We start from the raw sequence: 21,859 nt of genomic DNA on the forward strand, positions 1-21,859 counted from the left end.
GTAGAACACCAGCCTTGAGCAAACAAATGCTTAGGGTCAACGCCCCGGTTCTGAATTCAAACCATCTTATTAAACTATCTCCCCCCCCCAAGTTGCTTCTTTCTGTCTGAGTCTCTGCACACCCAGGAACTCAAAGTAGGGGAAGAAAAAAGCCACATCACGGAAGGCATCTTCCAAGTGAGTGGTTCCTTCGGAATTGAAAAAAGAAAAGGAAAAAACGAGGGAGAGAGAGCCTGAGTCATGTTCGCACCCAGTGAGTCAATAACATTTTCAAAACAACTGCTTTGCTGTTTCTTATTCCATTTTCTCTCTTCTCGTCCCCTGAGCTCAGTCCCGGGCCATCGCTCTGAAAGGGGGACAGGTCACGGGTACTTGGCCTTAGCTCCTGCCACCTCCTTCTCATGAGCCAGGCCTCTAGAGACGCAGTCAAGGACAGGAGGGGGGGAGGGATCTGCCTGCGTTTTATCTGCCTGCCAGTCCATCCTGTAGCCAATTTAATTACAATGCCAGGAATCTGAATATGCCATAGCGCTTCCTTTTCTCCTGGCTAAGGATATCAGCCTTGACTGCTTCTATGCATACAAAGAAATGTACCTGGATTTGTCAACTACTGAACTAGAGTTCTATGCCCATAATCTATAACTATCTATAGAGATATACCTTTAATGCAGATTTCTATCTCTACACTATATAAACGTCTACCTAAAATATATACACACACATGTCTCTGCAGACCGGATATCTAGGTAATGAGACAGATATTTCTCTATGTATCTTAAACCCTGCCAGGGCGAGGGTTTTGTTTGTTTGTTTGTTTGTTTTGCAGATTTAAGAGACAAGCAGGAGAAAAAGAGCTCGATGAGATGCCTTGAGCGGAAGCCTCACCATGGCTGCAGCAGAGCAGTGAAGGGATTTTTCCCTGCCATCCGGGCTGGGAGCGCGGGGTGGGGGTGCAGGGCCAGCCCGAGGCCAGGGGCCTGGGTTCGAGTCCCGGGAAGGGGGGGCGCACGCGCACGCGCACTCGTGTGGAAGGCCGTGACCTTGGAGGGGCGTTTTGTCCTCCAGCCGGCGAGTGGGTGCAGAGTGGTGGGGCGGCCGGGGTCCACCGCGCCCGCCCTCCCTCCCGCCCTCCCCTCCCCATCAGCCACCGGAGACCACAACAAAGGGGTCGGAGCCCCGAGGAGGAGCAGTCTAGACGGGATGATGCTGCAAAGCCGGGGCGGGGCGCGGGACAGACAGAGACCATCAGGCAGGAACACGGACGGAGGGACAGGCGGGCGGACAGACAGACAGACAAGACAGACGGACGGACAGACAAGACAGACGGACGGACAGACAGGAGGACAGACAAGACAGACAGACAAACAGAGAGACAGACAGACAGACAAGACAGAGAGACAGACAGACAAGACAGGACAGACGGACAGACAAGACAGATGGACGGACAGACAGACAAGACACGAACGGACAGACAGGCGGACAGACAGACAAGACAGATGGACGGACAGACAGACAAGACACGAATGGACAGACAGGTGGACAGACAGACAAGACAGACGGACGGACAGACAGACAAGACAGATGGACCGACAGACAAACAGAGAGACAGACAGACAAGACAGACGGACGGACAGACAGACAAGACAGACAGACAAGACAGATGGATGGACGGACGGACAAACAGACAAGACAGACGGACAGACAGACAAGACAGACAAGATGGACGGATGGACAAACACACAAGACAGACAAGATGGACGGACAGACGGACAGACAAGACAGACAGGTGGACAGACAGACAAGACAGACAGACAGGCAGGCAGACAGACAGACAGGCAAACAGGCAGACAGGCAGACAGACAGAGAGACAGGCAGACAGACAGACAGAGAGACAGGCAGGCAGACAGACAGAGAGACAGACAGACAGACAGGCAGGCAGGCGGACAGACAAGACAGACGGACAGATAGACAAGACAGATGGACAGACAGACAAGACAGACAGACAGGCGGACAGACAAGACAGACGGATGGACAGACAAGACAGACAGACAAGACAGACGGACAGACAGACAAGACAGACAAGATGGACGGACGGACAGACAAGACAGACAGACCAGACAGACAGGCGGACAGGCAGACAGAGAGACAGGCAGACAGAGAGACAGGCAGGCAGACAGACAGACAGGCAAACAGGCAGGCAGGCAGACAGACAGAGACAGACAGGGACAGGACGACGGACGGACAGAGAGCGACAGAGACAGACAGACAGAGGGATGGACGGACAGGCAGGCAGACAGACAGACAGACAGACAGACAGAGACATGGGCAGACGGACGGACAGACAGATAGTCAGCGACAGACAAACTGAGACGGACAGAGAGACAGACAGACGGAGGGACAGACAGACAAGGCGGACGGACCGGCAGGCAGAGAGAGACGGAGACAGCCGGACAGGTGGACAGGCAGGCGGAGGGATGGAGGGGACGAGCGGGGCGGCGCAGAAGGACGGACGCAAGGGCGGGCGGCGCCGTCGGGGATGTCGGGGCTGTCCGTGTGTCCGTGTGTCCGCGCGTCCGCCTGTCCCCCCCCGGCCCCCGGCCCCCGCCCGTGCTCACCGGAAGAGGCGCGCGGCGGTGCGGTTGCGGGCCCAGGCGGCGCCCCCGCGGCGCAGCACGGCGCGCACGATGTCCTGGTCGCGGGGCGCGCGGCCGGCGGGCAGCACGTAGAGGCCGCACAGCAGCAGCGCGCACAGCGCGCTCGCGCCCACGGGCAGCCGCGTCCCCCGCGCCAGCCGCCAGCCCCGCGCCGCCGCCGCCGCCATGGCTCCTCCGCGGCCCGGGGCGCGGCGCGGGCGCCCGCGGGCGGCGGGGGGCGGAGCGCCCGGACCTGCGGCTGGCGGCGGGCGCCGCGGCGCGCCAGCATCCCCGGAGGCCCCCCCCCCCGCCCCGGGCCCGGGTCCCCCCGACCGCCCCGCCGCCGCCGGCCGCGCCGAGCCCCGAGCCCCGAGCCGGCCAGCCCCGAGCGCGGGCCGCGCGATTGGTGCGCACGCGGCGGGGCCCGCCCTCCGCCCCGCCTCCCCGCCCCCCTCCCCGTCCTCCCCATCCTCCCCATCCCCATCCCCATCCTCCTCCCTCGGCCCCGCCCCGGCCGCTGTGGACAATGAGAACCGGGGCGCGCGCGCGCCGGAGCCCCGCGCGGGATGGACTCGCGCCCCGTGGAGCCCCCCTCCCCCCTCCTCCCCCTGCTCCTCCCCCGGCAGCCAGCGGAGGGAGGACCCCCGCGCACGCAGATGCTGCGTTCCGGGCTGGCTCCTGGCCCCGGGAGCCGAGTCCCCCCCGACACCCGAGTGCGCGTCCGTGCGCCCGGGGCGCCCACGAGCGTGCAGGCCGGCGGGCACCCACGGGCACGGGCACCGCAGAGCCCCGCTCCACGCTGGGTTTCCGTGGTTTTGTCGGCCCAGCCCCGGGTCCCGAACCCACGGGCCCCTCCCTGCTCCCCCCACCCCCTCCCCACCCTCCCCAGCCCCCCTCAGCCCCTGAACTCCCCAGCGACAGACCAACAGAGACAGAGAGAGGCAGAGACAGGCACACAGACAGACAGCGACAAACAGAAGGACAGGTGGACAGGCGGGCGGGCAGAGGGAAGGACAGACAGACGGAGGGGATGGAGGTGGGGGTGGCGCAGGACAGACACAAGGGCGGGTCAAGGGGTCCTTGGCGACCCTGAGCTCTGGCTGCTGGAGAGGTGATGACCCTGAGCCCATCCGGGATCTGGAGGGGCTGGGGGAGATGGGGAGCTGGGGGGCTGGGGGCTGAGGAATTGGGGGGGCTGGGGGAGTTGGGGGCTGAGGAATTGGGGGGCTGGGGAAGTTGGGGAGCTGGGGGGCTGGGGAGCAGTGGGGGGGCTGGTTTGCGAGTTTCCACTTCTGGTTTCCTGGGGTGCACTGTAGATCAGAGTCTCGGGGACCTTCCCTGCCAGGCTGGCTTTGAACCTGGGACCCTCCCATCCCCACTGAGCAAGTGGACCCCAAAACATCTTAAGCCACCTCCTCTCACAGTTCAAGGAAGAGCTGGGGCCTGTCCTCCCTGCCAGTCCGGAGGCTGGGGTCTGAGGACTGTGGTTCAAAGCCACCCTAGGCCAGAAGACCCTGGAGATGCTTGAACTACTCAAGTGATAAGAGTTCCAGCCTTGGGGGGGGTGGGTAGGGAGAAAAAGAAAAAGCTCAGGGTCCTGAGTTCAAGCCTGGGAATGGACACACACACACACACACACACACACACACACACACACTGTGATTGCAGCAGTATGAAAATAAGCGTGTTAGGGTCCGTGATCGAAGGAATGAGACTGACATGAAAGCAGACGTCCGCAAAGCTACCTCGGCAGGCCTTTAGACAGTCTCGTGCCAGCTCAAAGTGCCCTGCCAAACGGGGGGGCTCTGAGCAGAGCCAGGGGGATCGGGATTTTACACCATCCATTCCTTTTGACTACCTCAAGTTTATACTACCCACTGTCACCAATCACTGACAGGGTCGGGTCCAGTTACAGAGTAAATGGACATGGGCATTAGTAAGACACGCTTACAAACTATTCTGTGACCTCCCCCGCCGCGCTGATTAATTCAGAATGACCACGCACAAGTGACTCTAGGATCTGACCCCATCTCTGCCATCCAAGCAGTGGCTTGCTGCCTCTGGATGCTTCATTGCTTTTGTCCCCTGAGTGTCTCTTCACACAGGGATAAATGTCCCATTGGCATTGTCACTTGGTTGGTTGCTAGACTTGAACTCACGGCCTGGGCACTGTCTCTCAGCTCTCCAGCTCAAGGCTAGCACTCTGCTGGCAGATTAGAGAGAACAATTTCACAGGGATTTTGCTCTGCCTGGGGTGGTTCAGAACTGTGTTTCAGATGAATGAGTCCTTTAAAAGGTCATTTGACTCCAGTGAAAAGCTACAAGGTGGGCAACACGGAAAGAGGCTCTAAGCATGGGCTTACCTGGAATTTGTTAAGGACCAAAATTACAGCGGAAGAAGAATCTGCTGTCCTCTGTGGGCCTGCTGGAAATTGTTACCCAGAAAAAGTTATAAGAGCAAACTGAAATAGCAATTAAACAATCATTATGGTAGTCCTTCGCCCTCCCTTTTTTTTTCCCTCCAAACTCATTTCAATTTTAAAAACAAACAACTTTTATTGATCTTTGCTTTAACATCATCACTGCACCAAAAGTCTTTCTTTTACCAAAAGTATCTCTCTTTTGCTAAAATATATCCAATTGCAACATAGCACTGACACAAAATAAGTAGATCATTTTTTAAATGTTCCTTTTAAAACTTTCCCCTCAATTTAATCCATTTTAGGGGGCAGTTTCAGAAAGATTCATCACATCACCCCCCTTTTACCATCCGATTTTCAGTGCCAGTCTACAAGGAAAAGAGACTATCCCGCCCCTCCTTACATAAGGGCATCTACCCACCCGACTGGACTTAGAAGAACAGCCTTTGTGTCCGCTTATCTTCTTTCACCATGCATGGACTCCTTTCAGGGCTTCACCTTTGCCAGTTCACCGAATCTCACCCCCAAAGATAGGCACACAAGTTTGCTTTGCCCTTTGTCTCGACATTGGATTACCTAAACAGAAACAGGCAACGCTTCTGACAACGATCAGTACAGTTTCCAATTTAAATTTCTGATACTTATCCCGAAATTTTAGCCCATGGAAATCAATCCCAAATTCCCCGATGCCTTTTTGCTAAACCCAATAATTTCACTACAATGGAAACAGCTCCATGCATTATAATACCAGATTTTTAAAACGCAAATTTCAGAATCCTTAGAAAAATCTTTTTAAACCAGTTCCTCTTTAAAACAATGCCATGGTCCTTTGAGACATTTGAAGCACCCAAACTCAATCATTTTTCTTGGAGTTTAGACTTAAAGTTACCCAATTACCTTTTTGTGCTTCAAGTATAAACTCATGTTTTACACAGTACACATTCACACCCACTGATACTCACAAAGACCTTAAAGCACGCAAAATTAATATCTGCCGTTCATTTTCCGGAATTTTTAGTGTCAAGAGAATTTTTTTGGCCAAGCTTGACCTTGCAGGTGACAACCAAGTTTTAAAACAAAACTTTTTAACAAAGCACCTTAGCTGAAATTTCTTTTTTTCCAGAGCTTGTTGCTGATGTCAGACACATTACCCTAATCCTTTCTGCAGTTGAAAACTGGGTGGTTTCTTCTGGGGCTGAATTTAGTCCACCCAAAGTGTGACTCTAGGTATTTTTCCAATTTTGACTAGACCGTCTCACATACCAGTTTACACCGGGGCCAAATTTAAACCTGGTGGAAACCAAGACTGATATCTGTGTCCTGCCACCAATTGTCTCCAAATTGACACTTCAGCCAGGTTGTTAGGAAAAAGAGAACTAGATTAGGGCTGCAGCCTCTTTTACCTGACCTCTGCCTGCCTCAACTGCAGCCAAGTCGGGACAGTAGCAGGCCTGTGGCCTGGCTCAGCTGGATGGAGCTGAAACTTTTATTCCCCAGAAATGTCCAAATGCACAATAACAAAGACACAGAAATCAAGAATCCACCGGCGCTGGTGGCTCACGCCTGTAATCCCGACTACTCAGGAGGCTGAGATCTGAGGATCCCAGTTTGAGGTTACGTTAAAAACAAAAAGCCTATATTGAGGGATAGGCTTTTTTCTTTTAATGTCTTCAGGAGCGTGTTTATTAAAAAAGGTACTTGACCCACAGCTCCACTTTAGGTTTTCTAGTGGTTTGTTGGCGGTAAGAGTCACATGGATTTTCCTGTCCAGGCTGGCTTTGAACCGTGATCCTCAGATCTCAGCTTCCTGATTAGCTAGCGTGACAGGTGTGAGCCACTGGCACCTGAGAGATAGCATTTATCTTTTTTTCAGGGAGTTTCCCAGTATCCAAAGGAGAAAAAGCCCAAGAGTTAGAATCAGTCCAACATAGACTCAGAGGTCTGAATTGTGAAAGGCTAAAAAGGTTTGCAACACAGCGAGAAGACGCCTGTGTACAAAGGAGGGAATTTTGCTGCCTACTTCGTGCTCTACTGTCTGGCTGGCTCTCCTGTCATCTTCTGCTCTGTTGGTCAAATACTGAGTGGCTATAGTTCCCGCTTTGGGGTTGGGATCTGTCAAAAGAGAATAAACAGCAAAACCTTTGAAAGAGTCAAAGCGTAACTCCCTGCCTGGTGACGTTGCAGCGGTAGATTCTGGTGCCAAAAGTAGCCTTGGGTGGCTTAAACGGATAAACGGATGGAAACATGTTATCCAGAAAAACAACAACAACAAAAAAAATCACACCAGCAGTTGGGAGCAGCACAAAAGGTTATTTGGGCTAGTCCTTCCCCAATTCTTGTGGGTTAACTTAGCAGTGGTTTGGCTAGAGTTGTTGGTGTTTTTCTTCTGCTGGGTGACAGAAGGTTCTGTTTTCTTGTTCTTCAGGCTCTGGAGTGGCTGGGTTTCGCTGGTTAGAACCTGAGCTGCCACTGAGAGGTCTGGGGTTCTTATCACCGGACATTTTGGTGAAGGGGTCGCTTGGAAAAACTTCTTGGCCATCTACCTGGCCCACTCAGCATGGAACGTGGAGACTCAGAAGGGGTACAGAATAACGTCAGTGGGTATTGTAATGAACAATGTGACAGGATACTGACTTAAGCCAGAAATCAAGTGTGTGTGTGTGTGTGTGTCTGTCTGTCTGCTGGGTCTTGAACTCAGAGCCTGGGCGCTGTCCCTGAGCTTCTTTCACTCAAGGTTGGTGTTCTACCACTTGAGCCACAGCTCCACGTCTGTTTTTTTCGTGGTTCACTGGAGATCAGAGTCTCATGGACTTTCCTGCCCAGGCTGGCTTTGAACCAGGATCCTCAGATCTCAGCCTTCTGAGGAGCTAGGAGGACACAGACATGAGCCACCGGAGGCCAGCGGCATTTTAATTTTTGCAAGCTGAGAAAAAAACCCAACTTTTATGCATTTTATAGGCAATGCATACTACATATGATATGGAAATTTCTGAGCTGATAGTGGTAGAACTTTTAATTCACAGGGATCCACTGGAATAAGATAAGGAAGCAATTGTTTAATATCTACATGCTGAGAGATAAAGTGGAGCCAAATTCCATTACACTGATGAGATCAAACAACATTTGACTGTCCTTGAAAGGTATTAAGCAAAAAACCACTCCTTAGATTCATGAGAGGAATAAATAGGAGGAGCTTTCTGGAAAATTCCCCCAGGGACCACCCAGCCAGCCACTGAATCGTCCCTGCTCACCTCTTGCCCATTAATAAATTGATATTTCAACATTCAGTTCCGTCATTGCAACCATTTTGGTAGATGAGGCGTTTCTACAGCGAGGCGGGGAGGGGAAAGCTGGGCAGACAAATAAATTGTCTCCCACTCTGCTCTGGGTGTGGAAGCATGGCTGAGTGCTTTGTCTCAAAACTGGAAGATGAGGAAAACTGGTGCTGGTGGCTCACGCCTGTCATCTCAGCTCCTCAGAAGGCTGAGATGTGAGGATCAAGGTCCAAAGCCAACCTGGGCAAGAAAGGCCATGAGACTCTTTATCCTCAATGAACCAGGAAAAAGCCAGAAAGTGGTGCTGTGGCTTAAGGGGTAGAGCACTAGCCTTGAGTGAAAAAGCTCAGGGACAGTGCCCAGGCCCTGAGTTCAAGACCCAGGCCCAATACACACACACACACACACACACACACACACACACACACACACACAAAGTAAGACAGAACTATTATCCTTATTTGCAGGAGGAGGCATGTGGAACGCTTTGTGGTCAGTTCTGTCCTCCCTGACTTGGAACTGGCACCAGTCTCGAGTCCAGAGCCAGGCTGACAGATTCTGTGCCCTGGCACACGTAGTTCCTTGGTTTGCAGCCCCCAAAGTGGCAGATAAAGGGCCAAATTACCAGAACGTCCCCTTGTTGCACAGCTCCACAGCACACAGTGGACTGGCCTGGTGGCCTGGTTATCAAGAGGCCATACTTGCCTACCTACCCTGTCACCATGCCGCTTCTAGAACATTCTGCAACATTCCCTCCGTTCGCACCCTCCAGGACAGAACGGATGGCTCTACACCAGGCCCGTGGGGAAGGGAGGGCAGCCAGGCCAGGAGACTCGAGGGGCGACGCTGGTGACCCAGAATGTGTCCGCCGGGCTCTGCGGGTGTGGGTGTCACTTGGTGCGCTCCTGTCAGGTCAGCATGGAGGGGGAGGGGCTGCGGGTGACGCCCCGGGGAAAGCCACGCTGGAAGCCAGAGCCGAGCCAAACACGAAGAAACCACGGAAAGAAAGAAGGAGAAGAAGGAGAGCAGCCGCTGCGGACGCAGCTCTTCTTGGTTCACGCGCGGCCTGCTCGTCCGGTGGGCCGCGGTCGGGACGTCTTTCCCCCGGCCCGGTGGTCGGCGGTGGATGGAGGGGCTGGGGTTCCGCTGGGTTTCCAGGGCGCGGGGCACACGGGCACACACACGATCTCACACACACACACACAAGGGCGCACACACATGATCACACACACACGGGCACACGCACACATGATCACACGCACACATGATCACACACACACGGGCACACACACATGATCACACACACACAATCACACACACATGATCACACACACACAATCACACACACATGATCACACACACACGGGCACGCACACACACACAGACGCGCACACGCGGGGCGGCAGAGCCCGACGTCTTGGTGAACTGAGGCGCAGCGAGGTTCCGGTCTGCAACCCTTTTTTATTTAAAAATAAAGCTATGGCCCGCGGCGGGGCGGGCGGGCGGGGCTCCCGGCCTGCGCCTCCCGGGTGCCCGGCACCGTCCGACCCGAGGGCGGGTGGGCGGGCAGGCAGGCTCGTGGCTCCCCTCTGACCCCCGCGGACACTGATCCGCAGTTCGGTCCTCGAGGGCCGGCCCGGGGCCGGGGAGGAGGACTGGAGGAGGAGGACTGCAGGGGAGGCCTGGAGGAGGAGGACTGCAGGGGAGGCCTGGAGGAGGAGGACTGCAGGGGAGGCCTGGAGGGGGTCAGGCCGGCACCTCCGCCCCGCCCCCCGGCGGCTGCGCAGACGCAGATGCGGCCTCCACGTCCGAGTCCCGGGTGAAGACGACGGCGTCGCCGCTGACGTTGATGAGGCACTGCGCCTGCGCGAGGGGGGGGAGGAAAGGGAGGTGAGACGTCGTGGTCGTCAGTGGTCCCCCCTCCCCCCCGCGGTCCTCCTCCTCCCCTCCCCCCCGCGGTCCTCCCCCCCACCTGGTTCTTGTTGGGGTTCTCCATGAACACGCACTGCCGCATGATGTACGACACCACCGCGTTGCCGCCCAGCGCCGCCACGTGCGCGCGCACCATGGCGAAGACCTCGGCGATGAAGGCGTGCAGGAAGCCGCTGACGCCGCCCTCCTGCCCGCGGCACGCACGCACGCACGCACGCACGCGTCAGCACGCCGTGACGTCACCCGGGCCCCGCCCACCCCCACCCCACCCCATTCCCAGCCGGCCCGGGTGACCCGGACCCCAAGTGGAGGCTCTGGGAGGAGCTCGAGACCACACACTCCACACACCCCAGACACACCCCAGACACACACCAGACACTCTAGACATACACCAGACACACTAGACACACCCCAGACACACCCCAGACACACACCAGACACTCTAGACATACACCAGACACACACCAGACACTCTAGACATACACCAGACACACACCACACACTCTAGACATACACCAGACACACTAGACACACCCCAGACACATACCAGACACTCTAGACATACACCAGACACTCTAGACACACACACCAGACACACACCAGACACTCTAGACATACACCAGACACTCTAGACATACACCAGACACTCTAGACATACACCAGACACACACCAGACACTCTAGACATACACCAGACACACACCACACACTCTAGACATACACCAGACACACTAGACACACCCCAGACACATACCAGACACTCTAGACATACACCAGACACTCTAGACACACACACCAGACACACACCAGACACTCTAGACATACACCAGACACACACCAGACACTCTAGACATACACCAGACACTCTAGACATACACCAGACACACACCACACACTCTAGACATACACCAGACACACCAGACACACACCAGACACACTACACACAGACCAAACACACACCAGACACACCAGACACATTAGATACCTACCAGACACACACCAGACACTCTAGACATACACCAGACACACTAGACACACACCAGACACACACCAGACACACTACACACAGACCAAACACACACCAGACACACCAGACACATTAGATACCTACCAGACACACACCAGACACACAAGACACACACCAGACATACACCAGACACACACTAGACACACACCAGACACTCCAGACACACTAGACACACCACACACCAGACATACACCAGACACACGAGACACACACGAGACACACACGAGACACACACCAGACACACACTAGACACACACCAGACACACACCAGACATACACCAGACACACACCAGACACACTAGACACACACCAGACACACACCAGACACACTAGACACACACCAGACACACACACCAGACATACACCAGACACACACCAGACACACTACACACAGAGCAAACACACACCAGACACACCAGACACATTAGATACATACCAGACACACACCAGACACACACCAGACACACAAGACACACACCAGACATACACCAGACACACACACAAGACAAACACCAGACACACTAGACACACACCAGACACTCCAGACACACTAGACACACCAGACACATCACACACCAGACATATACCAGACACACACACGAGACATACACCAGACACACTAGACATACACCAGACACATAGACACACACCAGACATACACCAGACACACACGAAACATACACCAGACACTCTGGACATATACCAGACACACTAGACACACACCAGACACACACACGAGACATACACCAGACACACTAGACACACACACGAGAAATACACCACACTAGACACACGCCAGACATACACCAGACACTCTAGACATACACCAGACACACTAGACACACACCAGACACACACCAGACATACACCAGACACACACTAGACACACCAGACACACCAGACACTCTAGACATACACAAGACACACCAGACACACACCAGACACTCTAGACACACACCAGACACACACCACTCTAGACACACAGACACACCAGACACACACCAGACACACACCAGACACTAGACACACACCAGACACACTAGACACACACCAGACACTCTAGACATACACCAGACACTCCAGACATACACCAGACACACTAGGCACACACCAGACATACACCAGACACTCTAGACATACACCAGACACACTAGACACACACCAGACACACACCAGACACTCTAGACATACACCACACTCTAGACACACACCAGACACACACCAGACATACACCAGACACACACCAGACATACACCAGACACACACCAGACACTCTAGACATACACCAGACACACACCAGACACTACACATACACCAGACACTCCAGACATACACCAGACACTCTAGACATACACCAGACACACACCAGACATACACCAGACACACACCAGACACTCTAGACATACACCAGACACTCTAGACATACACCAGACACATACCAGACATACACCAGACACACACCAGACACACACTAGACATACACCAGACACTCTAGACATACACCAGACACACACCAGACACTCTAGACATACACCAGACACACACCAGACACACAGACACTCTAGATACACACCAGACACTAGACATACACCAGACACTCTAGACACACACCAGACACACACCAGACACTCAAGACATACACCAGACACTCTAGACACACACCAGACACACACCAGACACTCTAGACATACACCAGACACACACCAGACACACACCAGACACTCTAGACATACACCAGACACTCTAGACATACACCAGACACATATCAGACACACACCAGACACACACCAGACACTCTAGACATACACCAGACACTCTAGACATACACCAGACACATACCACACACACACCAGACACACCAGACACTCTAGACACACACCAGACACTCTAGACATACACCAGACACTCTAGACATACACCAGACACACACCAGACATACACCAGACACTCTAGACACACACCAGACACACACCAGACACTCGACATACACCAGACAATCTAGACATACACCAGACACTCTAGACATACACCAGACACTCTAGACATACACCAGACACACACCAGACACTCAAGACACACACCAGACACTCTAGACATACACCAGACACACACCAGACACTCTAGACATACACCAGACACACACCAGACATACACCAGACATACACCAGACACTCTAGACACACACCAGACACTAGACATACACCAGACACTCTAGACATACACCAGACACACACCAGACACTCTAGACATACACCAGACACATACCAGACACACACCAGACACACACCAGACACTCTAGACACATACCAGACACACTAGACACACACCAGACACACACCAGACACACACCAGACACTCTAGACATACACCAGACACTCTAGACACACATTAGACACACACCAGACACACACCAGACACTCTAGACATACAGCAGACACTCTAGACATACAGCAGACACACACCAGACACACACCAGACACACACCAGACACACACCAGACACTACACATACACCAGACACTCTAGACATACAACAGACACACACCAGACACACACCAGACACTCTAGACACACACCAGACACACACCAGACACTCTAGACATACACCAGACACTCTAGACACACATTAGACACACACCAGACACACACCAGACACTCTAGACATACACCAGACACTCTAGACATACACCAGACACACACCAGACACACATCAGACACTCTAGACATACAGCAGACACACACCAGACACTCTAGACATACACCAGACACACACCAGACACACACCAGACACACACCAGACACTCTAGACATACACCAGACACTCTAGACACACACCACTCTAGACATACACCAGACACACACTAGACATACACCAGACACTCTAGACATACACCAGACACACACCAGACACACACCAGACACTCTAGACATACACCAGACACTCTAGACACACACCAGACACTCTAGACATACACCAGACACACACCAGACACACACCAGACACTCTAGACATACACCAGACACTCTAGACACACACCAGACACTCTAGACATACACCAGACACTCTAGACACACACCAGACACTCTAGACATACACCAGACACATACCAGACATACACCAGACACACACCAGACACACACTAGACATACACCAGACACTCTAGACATACACCAGACACACACCAGACACTCTAGACATACACCAGACACTCTAGACACACACCAGACACTCTAGACATACACCAGACACATACCAGACATACACCAGACACACACTAGACATACACCAGACACTCTAGACATACACCAGACACACACCAGACACACACCAGACACTCTAGACACACACCAGACACTCTAGACACACACCAGACACTCTAGACATACACCAGACACTCTAGACATACACCAGACACACACCAGACATACACCAGACACTCTAGACACATACCAGACACACACCAGACATACACCAGACCTACACACACCAGAAACACACACACCAGACACACAAACACCCAGAGATACACCCACAAGAGGAAAAGGAGGGCGAGAAGGATAGCAGGGAGGGATGGAGGGATGGATGGAAGGAGGGATGGAGGGATAGAGGGATGGATGGAGGGAGGGATGGATGGAGGGAGGGACGGATGGAGGGATGGACGGATGGAGGGATGGATGGAGGGATTGGATGGATGGATGGAGGCATTGGATGGATGGATGGATGAGTGGATGGATGGAAGGATGAGTGGATGGATGGAGGGATTGGATGGATGGATGGATGGAAGGAGGGATGGAGGGATGGATGGAGGGATGAGTGGATGGATGGATGGATTGGATGGATGGATGGATGGATGGATGGATGGATGGATGGATGGAGGGAGGGAGGGAGGGAGGGATGGAGGCGGGCGGGCAGGCGCAGGTCACCTCGCGCAGGGACGTGGTCTCCCGGATGAAGAACATGTTGATGATGCCCAGGTACTTGGTGATCCTGGCTCCGGGGATGAAGGAGAGCGGCGTCATCCTCACCACGCCGACGCTGGCGGGGCCGGGGCCGGGGCCCGGCGGGGCCGGGCGGCCGCGGGAGGCGCCCTCGCCCGCGGCGGCCTTGTCCAGGGCGGGCGCTGGCAGGAAGGAGAGAGGAGAGGTGGGCGCGGGCGGGCGGGCGCGCGGCGGGCGCGGCGCGGAGAAGCTAGAGGCCGAGAGAGGGGCTCATGCACCATGCGAGAGACAGACGGACGGACGGACGCACGCACGGACAGACGGACACACAGACAGCGAGGGGGATGGAGTCTGGTGGAAGGAACGGGCATTCCTGCAAGAGAAAATGTCGGGCGGTGGAACCGGACAGGACACGCGGCGATGAGCGGCAAGCGTGGCCCCTGCGCCCGCGGCCTCCTCCCGCCCCCGGACCTGCCTCCCTCCCTCCCCCCTGTCCCCCCTTCCCACGCCCTCCTCCATGGACCATCTATCCATCCAGCTGTATTCCTATCACCCATCTGTCCACTCGTCTGTCTGCCCATCCTCCTGTCTGTCTACCATCCATCCACCTATCTATCCATCCATTCATCTATCTATCCACCTGTCCACCTACCCATGTATCCATCATCTATCTGTCCATCCACCCATCTAGTCATCTATCTGTCCATCCACCTATCCATCCATCCATCATCTGTCCATCTACCTACCCATCTGTCTGTCTGCCTGTCTGCCTGTCTATCTATCTACCTACCTATCCATCCATCCATCCACCCCATCCATCCATCTATCCATCCCATCCATCCATCCACCTACCTACCCACCCATCCATCCACCCATCCATCTACCTACCCATCCATCCATCCGTCCGTCCGTCCGTCCGTCCACCCACCCATCCATCCATCCATCCATCCATCCATCTACCTATCTATCCATTTGTCTATCTACCTGTCCATTTACCTATTCATTTATCATCTATCTCCAGTTGTTCATCTATTTATCTATCTGTCTGTCTGTCTGTCTGTCTGTCTACCTACCTACCCATCCATCCATCCATCCATCCATCCATCCATCCATCCATCCCATCCATCCACCCACCCACCCATCCATCCATCCATCCATCCATCCATCCACCCACCCATCCATCCATCCATCCATCTACCTATCTATCCATTTGTCTACCTACCTGCCCATTTACCTATTCATTTATCATCTATCTCCAGTTGTCCATCTATCTATCTATCTATCTATCTATCTATCTATCTATCTATCTATCTATCTATCTATCCATCCATCCATCTAGCTACACACATATCTACTTTGTGCAGTTACTACTTGAATTAAAAAAAAAAAACTTCATCTGGAGAGTGGAGCTCAGAGAAATTAAAATGATTTGCCCAAGATCAACCAGACTGCAAACCACATGCGGCTGGTTCCTTCCCTTTTCCTGGATTCTAAACTCCTCCATTCAACTATGGCTACTGGTCACCCTGTACCAGAACCCACAGGCCAACACTACAGCAGGAGCACAGGACTGCACTGCGACTTCTCTCCATAGCTTTCTGTCCCTCTGACTCTCGGGGCGAGCCCAGTGACCTCAGCCCGGTTCCAGAAACGTCTCTCCACTCAATACATGGAGGGACAGACTAGTGACAGCCCTTCTTTTTCAGAACAGCTTCACTACATCCCCAGCAACAGAGGCTCTCTAGTGGAGAGGGGACACCTCAAGGCCCTTGTCCTGGAATAGTGTGATACGTGACTCCAGCTCCCCACTCCAGCCCCTGCCTGCAGTGCCAGAAAGGAGATGCCATTACTAAGCAGGGAGGTCTAGCTGTCACCATGGGAAATCAAGATAGGCCTCTGAGGTCACTGCAAAGTGAGAGAAGCAACGCCTACTTGTCTTCATGGATCCGCGCCTTAGGCTCTGAGCTTTCAGTTTAATCAGCTCTATCCAGCTGCCGCATCTGTCTGCAAAGGAACTGTAATCAACTGACGTGGCTGGGGACACACACACAAGAAACAGAAAGAAAACACAAAAGAAAAAATATGGATGATAGCTCTCACTGTCATAACACTCCTTTCCAATGAGGTCAATGCCAACTGCGATGTTAAAAAATCAGTAAATAAAACCACCAAAACCAAACCAAACCAAACCAAAGACGGCCCTATTTAAATCTGGGAAGAGATGTGGAGGGGGGCCCAGCTTCAGACCCTAAACTGTCCAAAACCAAGTTCTTGATTGGCTGAGCCTTTCCCCCCTTTCTTTTGGGGAAGAGAGGTGTGAGGCTATGGTCATAGTCTCTGGGTGAGGGCCATCTCATATACACCAAAAGGAACACAGGCTAGGCTTACCTTACTTTCCACTGTGTGTGTGTGTGTGTGTGTGTGTGTGTGCGCGTGTGCCAGCACACTGGGGCTGAACTCAGGGTCTCCACTTGTTATTGAGCTTTGATGCCCACATCTAGCACTCTACCACCTGAGCCACAGCTCCGCTTTAGGCTTTTCTGGTACTTAACTGGAGATAAGAATGTCAGGGAAATGTCCTGGCTTAGCTGGCTTTAAATCCGAGGAGCTGGAATTATAGGCTTTGTTCTTTTCATGCATGTGGTTTCCGCTTTGAGTTTTGCTTTAAGATCAAAAATTAAAAACAATATTTCCAAATTCACTAGCTGACTTATTTCCTATTAAAATCTTCCCTCCATCATCAGGGAGATTAAAAAGAAAAAAAGAGGGGAGGGGTGGAGTGATTCTGCCCATTATTCTCCGAGATTCTGTTTGGCAACCAAAACCTGAGCACTGTGGGGTTCGAACCTTTTCCCTCTGTTGGGAGCAGGCTGGCCCCACAGACCCACATCCCTGAGTAAGGAATGAGCCGTCATGGGAAAGAACTTGTGCCATGATAAATGATAAATGCCTATGATCTTTGAGCTATGTCAACTATATTGTGAATTTCCTGGCCTTACTGTCTATTGCTTCTTGCTTGATTGATCTGAGACTTGATTGTTATTTTGTATGAAAGTAACCCCAGGTAGTTTTCTGCTTTTAGGAGAGTATATAAGACTGGAACTAGAAATAAACGGGGCCACAGTCTTAGGCTGCAGTCTCAAGCTGTAGACCTCCCGACCCCAACTGTTTCTTGTCGTTTTCTTCTCATCCTCACCCCCCCCCCAAATCAGGAATCCCGCCTGGCTCTGCCACAGGAGCCATAGCTCCACATCCGCCTTTTTGGTGGTTCAATGGATTTTCCTGGCTGGGCTGGGCTTTGAACCTCTGCCTTCAGATCTCAGCCTCTTGAGCAGCTAGGGCGACAGGCGTGGGCCATCGGGACCTGCCTTCCTGAGCAATAACTTGTCTATTGTTGAGTTCAACAATAATCGGGCCAAAGAGCTTGCTTTTAATTTTTAAGAAATTTAGAAAACTTAAAAAATATATATTTACTAAGATTCCCTCTCCCCCCCCCCAAAAAAAGCCCACATCCTCACTCTGTTTTGGCTTCTACCTCATGGCCCAGTACCTTCCTACAGTTCCCTGGTACTTCACCCCCTTCAGGTGAGTAGGTGCTCAGTTAAATCAACTCACCCGTCGGGACAGCTGGTATACCCAAGTTAGCGCTTGCTGGCTGCAGGTGTTCTGACAGACAACGGAATTAGCTTGGAGGATGCCAAGTGCCAGCCCAATCTCTTCTGTGTCTTGGCATCTTCCACTAGCCACAGGACCACGACTGAGTCAACATGGCTTCACTGTGCAAGCAACACGAATCTGAGTATTTAGGTCAGATGGAAATTAGTCCCATCTGTCTATCCATTTATTCCATCCATCCATCTATCCACCCACCCATCTATCCTATCTATCTTCTGTCTGTCTATACCACATACTGCCAAGAAAGACTGCACGTGTAAGAGAATAGAAAAGGAGCTTCAGAAACTAGTCACAGGCAAGCCTAGAGAACCTTAACCAATTGTTAGATGGATAACAAGTAAGAGTCCAGTACTGGGAAGCAATGTGACGTGAAGCAAAGAATGGATACGACTGAGGAGGATCCAGTAATAATAATAATAATAATATCAACAAGCTCCAGTGAACAGGCCTGGCTTCCCGGCCTACCACCCATCGTCATCTCCCTGTCACCTGCGCCCCCTGCTGGCAGACTGTGTTACCTCCAGAGAGAATGAACCCCCCCCCCCACACCTCCCGTAGAACCTCACGTTAACGGCATTCAGGATTTCCCCTGGCAAGGCCATCCATGTATAATATACACCTAAGATACGGTGTAAATATCCTAACCTTTTTTTTTATATATATTTTATTGTAATTAATAGAAGGGTTACATATTTGCCAGATAGAAGGTGCATTAATTCACATACATTGATACCCTTTCTCATGTCTTGGTCCTAACCTTACTTTTAATGTTTAAATTTCTATCCACATGAGCGTAAAAGTTCAAAGAATTTTATACTGAAAGGAGGGGGGGAGGGGAAGAGTGTTGTCAATGTAGAATTAACTCAGGAAAATCATGGAAGGGAATTTGAGCCAGTTTAAAAGAAAATTATGAACTAAGCTCTGTGTGTGTGTATGTTTTCATATATATATATATATATGTATATTTATGCATGTATGTATGTATGCCCCAAGGTAATGAGAAAGTAACACCAAATCAACCATAAGGCTCACGCCTGTCATGCTAGCTACTTAGGAAGCTGAGATCTGAGGATCGCAGTTCAATGCTAGCCCAGATAAGAAAGTCAGTGAGATTCCTAGCTCCAGTGAACCACCAGAAAAACTTGAAGTGGTGCTGTGGATCAAAATGGTACAGCTCTAAGCAAGAGAGCTCAGGGACAGCGCTCAGGCCCAGAGTTCAAGCCCCATAACCAACCAAGAGGAAAAGAAAAATGATTAGAAAAACCACTCCATGAAAACTGCTTTGACTTGGTGGGGGGCAGGGAGCAGGAATGGTGGCAATCAAAACCAGAGCCCTGGCTTTTTGTCTCACCTCCCTTCTGGGATTCTCACCTCCCCCTCCCCGCCCCTCTTCCCCCCCACACCTCTGCAAACTTGCTCTGGTCTGGAGGGTCAGAGTGTAAAGGCTACTAAGCTCCCGGATTTCAAGATTCTGGGTATTGACCTAGCTTTTGATTTCCTTTGTCTAAGTCACAGGCATAGGGGAAGAATCAAAGCAATGTAAAATACACAACTTGAGGAATTAAAAAATTTCAACGGTGAGCAGGAAGCTGAATGTGGTAACCTTTTACACGGGAGAAACTGAGGCTGAGAGACAGAGTAGTTAGCCAAGTTCTCATGCCACCTCAACTGCAATGCCAACAGGCCTACTCTAGCTATGCCCACACTCTATGCAGGCCCAGCCTCCTTCAGCCACAGCCACAGGGATTTTTAGGTACTGCTTAACGTTTCTCAACGTGTTCTTTAGCTCCCAGTGTATCATTTTAAGTGGTCACTGGTGACGAAGGCCTGTCATCCCAGCTCCTCAAGAGGCTGAGATCTGAGGATCACAGTTCGAAGCCAGCCAAGTCCCCAAGAGACTATTACCTCCAGTGAACCACCAGAAAACTGGAAGTGGTGGTATAGTTCATGTGAAGAGTACTAGTCTTGAGTGAAAAAGCTCAGGGACAGAGCCCAGGCCCTGAGTTCAAGTACCAGGACTGCCACTAAACAAACAAGCAAAGCCATTTTATACTAATGACCATCTAATCATTAGTCATAAATTACCTTGGAAAGCGAGCAGTACAGACAACACAAATTGACCAAACTTCTCTGTGGGCATTAACAAATAGTAAACTTCAGCTAATAAACACCTCACCTCAAAAAGTATCATCATTCGTTGGATTTTAGGGTGCCTTTCTTCCTTTTGAATCATAGCAAAGATTAAAGATCCTTAAATGTGATTCTCAATTCTACCCAAAAAGCAAACTACCCCTCTCTAACAACTAAAAAGTGATTTGGAAGTAATCCTCCATAAATACAACTTTCTACATAAAGGACCTATCTTTTTAACAGTTAGTGAAGGGCAAGGTTCCTGTTTTCTGTTCTAGAAATTACATTTGATTCAGACATCCGAACTCAGTTACCTCTGAATTTAATTTTTCCCCCTCTAGTCTTTTAATAGGGAAGCCGAGGCACCACAAGAGTCTCTATCTAGTTCTTATTTAATTATTCTGTTGTCTATTTAATTCTGGAGTTTTTTTCTTTGTTTTCAACTTGTGGAACTTGAACTCTAGGCCTGGGGGCTGTCTCTGAGCTCTCTTTTGCTCAAGTCTAGTGCTCTAACACAGCGCCACTTCAGGGTTTTGGGTGGTTCATTGGAGATAAAAGTCTCACAGAAGCTGGGCGCCGTGGCTCACGTCTGTACTCCTAGCTATTCAGGAGGCTGAGATCGGAGGATCGAGGTTCAAAGCCAGGCTGGGCACTAAAGAATGGGAGACTCTTATCTCCAATTAATCACTAGAAAGGGGGAAGTGGAACTATGGCTCAAGGGGTAGGGTGGTAGCCTTGAGTTGAAGAGCTCAGGGACAGCGCCCAGGCCCAGAGTTCAAGTCCCAGGGCCCCCCCAACCCCCCACCCCCCAAAAAAGTCTCACAGAGTTT

General features: G+C 51.9%; 2 protein-coding genes across 2 annotated transcripts in view; both read right to left on the reverse strand.

Moving 5' to 3' along the window:
* Positions 1 to 2,836, reverse strand: part of St8sia1 (ST8 alpha-N-acetyl-neuraminide alpha-2,8-sialyltransferase 1) — a 28,481-nt gene extending 25,645 nt beyond the window's left edge. Inside the window, exon 1 of the mRNA XM_090324477.1 lies at positions 2,616 to 2,836. Within this exon, the coding sequence (XP_090180603.1) occupies positions 2,616 to 2,821 (206 nt within the window). The 5' untranslated portion in view covers positions 2,822 to 2,836. The remainder of the gene's footprint in view (positions 1 to 2,615) is intronic.
* Positions 2,837 to 9,983: 7,147 nt separating this feature from the next.
* The window catches only part of C2cd5 (C2 calcium dependent domain containing 5), a 49,636-nt gene continuing 37,760 nt past the window's right edge, over positions 9,984 to 21,859 (reverse strand). The window contains exons 24-28 of the mRNA XM_090324483.1: positions 17,157 to 17,258; positions 15,210 to 15,406; positions 10,301 to 10,447; positions 10,050 to 10,191; positions 9,984 to 10,008 (exon numbers count right to left, since the gene is read on the reverse strand). Of these exons, the coding sequence (XP_090180609.1) occupies positions 10,075 to 10,191; positions 10,301 to 10,447; positions 15,210 to 15,406; positions 17,157 to 17,258 (563 nt within the window). The 3' untranslated portion in view covers positions 9,984 to 10,008; positions 10,050 to 10,074. The remainder of the gene's footprint in view (positions 10,009 to 10,049; positions 10,192 to 10,300; positions 10,448 to 15,209; positions 15,407 to 17,156; positions 17,259 to 21,859) is intronic.

Source organism: Megascapheus bottae, chromosome 35 (genome assembly GCF_031878675.1).
Source record: "Megascapheus bottae isolate mThoBot1 chromosome 35, mThoBot2.hap1, whole genome shotgun sequence".
Lineage (NCBI taxonomy): Eukaryota > Metazoa > Chordata > Mammalia > Rodentia > Geomyidae > Megascapheus > Megascapheus bottae.